Genomic DNA, 3,085 nt, shown 5'->3' with positions numbered 1-3,085 from the left:
TAAATCAACCATGATTTTAAACTATGTATTATCAATATTCATTATTCCAAACATGAGAAAGCATTCAGCAAACATAACTGGAATCGAGCAAAAAAAAAGACTCCAAATCCCAACGGCCAAACCCGGAAGTGAAGTGCCGGCATTATTGACTCCAGCTGTAACGCAAATTACTTGGTTCAAACAAACATTCTATGCCACCGCACAAACGTGACGACTGTGCAAAAATAACTACATAAAAGACACCACTGTTACAGAAAGACTTTACACGCTATTTAAACTGCCGATCGCGAACGGAACAAACCGTGATCGAAACTAACTGTGATGCCGCTCTTTATTCGTTGCGCTAACTGTCACCTGTCAATGGCAGACCCGCCCCTTTTAAAGCGCCAGCTTAATCCATCAATATGGGTTTCCCTGGATGGAATTTATTTGATTCCTTCATGATTTTTGCGGTCCTCTGACCCACTTTATACCTGTGGACAAGGGATTCGAGGCTCTAATCCCTCATTGTGTCCGAGGACCGGCAAACCGAGGCCAAGGCCAAGGACTTGACTCCCAAGGTCAAGGCCAAGGTCTTGACTCCCGAGGCCAAGGCCAAGGACCAAGGACCTACCTTCGGTCCTCGAGGCCAAGGACCGGCTCGAGGAACACATCACTGATGAGAGGGCTCCTTCAGTTTCAGTTAAGAGGTTGTTTTGCAACATTAACAATGTTCAACGATCTTCGTCTTTTTCAGCTTCTCCAAAATCTTCATGTATCGGTACCAGGTCGGATGAGAGAGCCAGCCGAAGCAATCCTCCCGTAGGCAGTCAGAGTGGGAAAAAAATCTTGGGTCCCAGTAGTTCCTGTGACACTGTTACCTGTTTGAACAGCACTTGTGTTACTTCTGCTCCAAAGTCTCCTGCAATCAGAAGCAAAGTGCTGTCCCCGCAGTCACGAACAACAGCTCCAGGTAGGCTCACTTGTGGGATTGTTTATCTGGATTCTGAACAGGTTCGGGTAGGGATGTAACAATAACGGCGATGTCACGATATTAAAATTGCTACGATATCGTCATCATAACGTTACGATATTAAAAGCAGCAAAACATTACTTTTTGGCCGCTTCAGCCGAACACAGCATTGTGAACTGCATAGACCATGAGACTTTGTGCTGCTGAGTCAGGAACATCCATCCATCCATCCATCCATTTTCTGATCCGCTTATCACCACAAGGGTCGCGGCGCGTGCTGGAGCATATCCCAGATGTCTTTGGGCAGTAGGAGGGGACACCCTGAACTGGTTGGAGCCAGGAACACATGACCATAAAATGACTGGTCACTGCTGTTTTTTTAGAAATACATGATGCTTTTTTCCCAGTAACATTAGTTTATTTATTTTTTTATTTTAACCCTTTCGTGCAACTTGTAACCTGACAACATGGTAAGCTATCCACTGTAGTAACCGCTGTCCCTGAATTTTTATTTAGCATTGTGAGCTTTTTTGTATCTCCAACCTCACCATAATTTCATGATAATTATCGTATCCTGAGGTTTATATTGTGATATCACATTGTAACATTTAGATATTGGTATATACCTAGTGTTGGGGTCAGAACACATCTGTCACACATTCTGATGCTTAATAATTGTTTGATAAGATTAGAGTTTTGTCAACAAGTAATACACTATTCCTTCTGTTGTACCAAAACATGCACTTATAGTACCCCCCAAATATGTAAGCGCACTTTGTCACAAGTTTCATCAAGGCAAAGTCCAAAATATTTATTGCTGTCTTATTTTGTAGTAAACTTGAAGACCGGAAGAGGCCAGGAAGCTAGGAAGATTGTTTTCATTGTCTGAGATTCAGTCAGATCTCATAACTCAGTGAGAATATGTTTTCTAATCCACCTGCCTTCAGCCCCAGCATTTGGACAAAACTTGCAATGGGATTTCACATCTTCTATGCCCTCACCATAGGTCTGAAGATCCCTACAATTAACAACTACAACGCCATCAAGACAGCAACGGCAAATCAAACAACCAAGATATCTTCCACTGTCAGTCAGGTTATGACAAAGCAGGCATCTCATTATCCATTGCAAAGAACTGGCTCTGCAAGGCTCAGTGGACTGAACGGAACAGGTAAGAACAACATCTTGTGTTGTCCGGGCAACTGTTGAAACGCAAAGCGTTGTGTGTATTCTTTATATAACTAGCAGTAAAAGTATGTGATGAAACGTCTGTGAGCCACAGGCTGAATGACGTGTGCTGATGTGTTTAATAAATGGTGAGCTTTCCCAAGAGTTTCTCTGTTATGTGGACCCACAAATGACAGAAAAGCAAGCGAAGCTGTAACTGATTGGATGTCCCTGATCAGCATCCGGTTAGCTCACACAGGCTAACCATAACTACGCACGCACGCACACACGCACACACACACACACACACACACACACACACACACACACACACACACACACACACACACACACACACACGTATTTTTCGCACAATCGCCTTAAATTTTCTCAAAAATCATCTGTGTGGCTAATAATGCAGTATGCTTTATGTGCACTAAATTCCAAAATCTTTAATAATGTTGACTGACTTGGGTAAGCGCTCCGCTTGAATGATTCTTGGCCCTTTTTCCGCTGACATAGGGACGTTAGACGTACACGGCACAAATATGATTTACATACGGCCCTGCGTGGTACTCCATTTTCCTCCCACATTCCAAAAACATGCATCGTGGGTTAATGGAACACTCAAAATTGTCCCTAGGTTCTAGTGCAGGGGTCCCCAACCGCCGGTCCGCGGACCGGTACCGGTCCGCAGGGCAGTTGGTACCAGGCCGCACAGAAAGAACTTGCCTTATTTCCGTTTTATTTATTTCGAAATACGAAATATGTTTTATTTTGAAAAATTACCGGATTCTCTGTTACATCCGTCTGTGTCACGCTTGACTCACGTCAAGGCACACTTCTCGGTCACGTGACCGATGACGCTCATAAACAAAACGCTGAAGCCCTGCAAAATGAGTAAAAAAGCTGCTTGGAGATCGCAAATGACGGCGGCCTTAAAAGAACGGTCGACACTACTGGATC

General features: G+C 43.9%; 1 protein-coding gene across 3 annotated transcripts in view; it reads left to right on the top strand.

The window, feature by feature from the left end:
- mtus1b (microtubule associated tumor suppressor 1b) overlaps positions 1-3,085 on the top strand; it is a 100,486-nt gene that overhangs the window by 60,905 nt on the left and 36,496 nt on the right. For all 3 annotated transcript variants that reach the window (XM_019879668.1, XM_019879665.1, XM_019879667.1), the window contains 2 exons: positions 737-952; positions 1,959-2,123. In XM_019879668.1, the coding sequence (XP_019735227.1) occupies positions 737-952; positions 1,959-2,123 (381 nt within the window). The remainder of the gene's footprint in view (positions 1-736; positions 953-1,958; positions 2,124-3,085) is intronic.

This window comes from Hippocampus comes, unplaced genomic scaffold (genome assembly GCF_001891065.2).
Source record: "Hippocampus comes isolate QL1 unplaced genomic scaffold, H_comes_QL1_v1.1 scaffold158, whole genome shotgun sequence".
Taxonomy (NCBI): Eukaryota; Metazoa; Chordata; class Actinopteri; order Syngnathiformes; family Syngnathidae; genus Hippocampus; species Hippocampus comes.
Note: the sequence above shows the minus strand (reverse complement) of the source record. Positions and strands in the feature narration are given on the sequence as shown.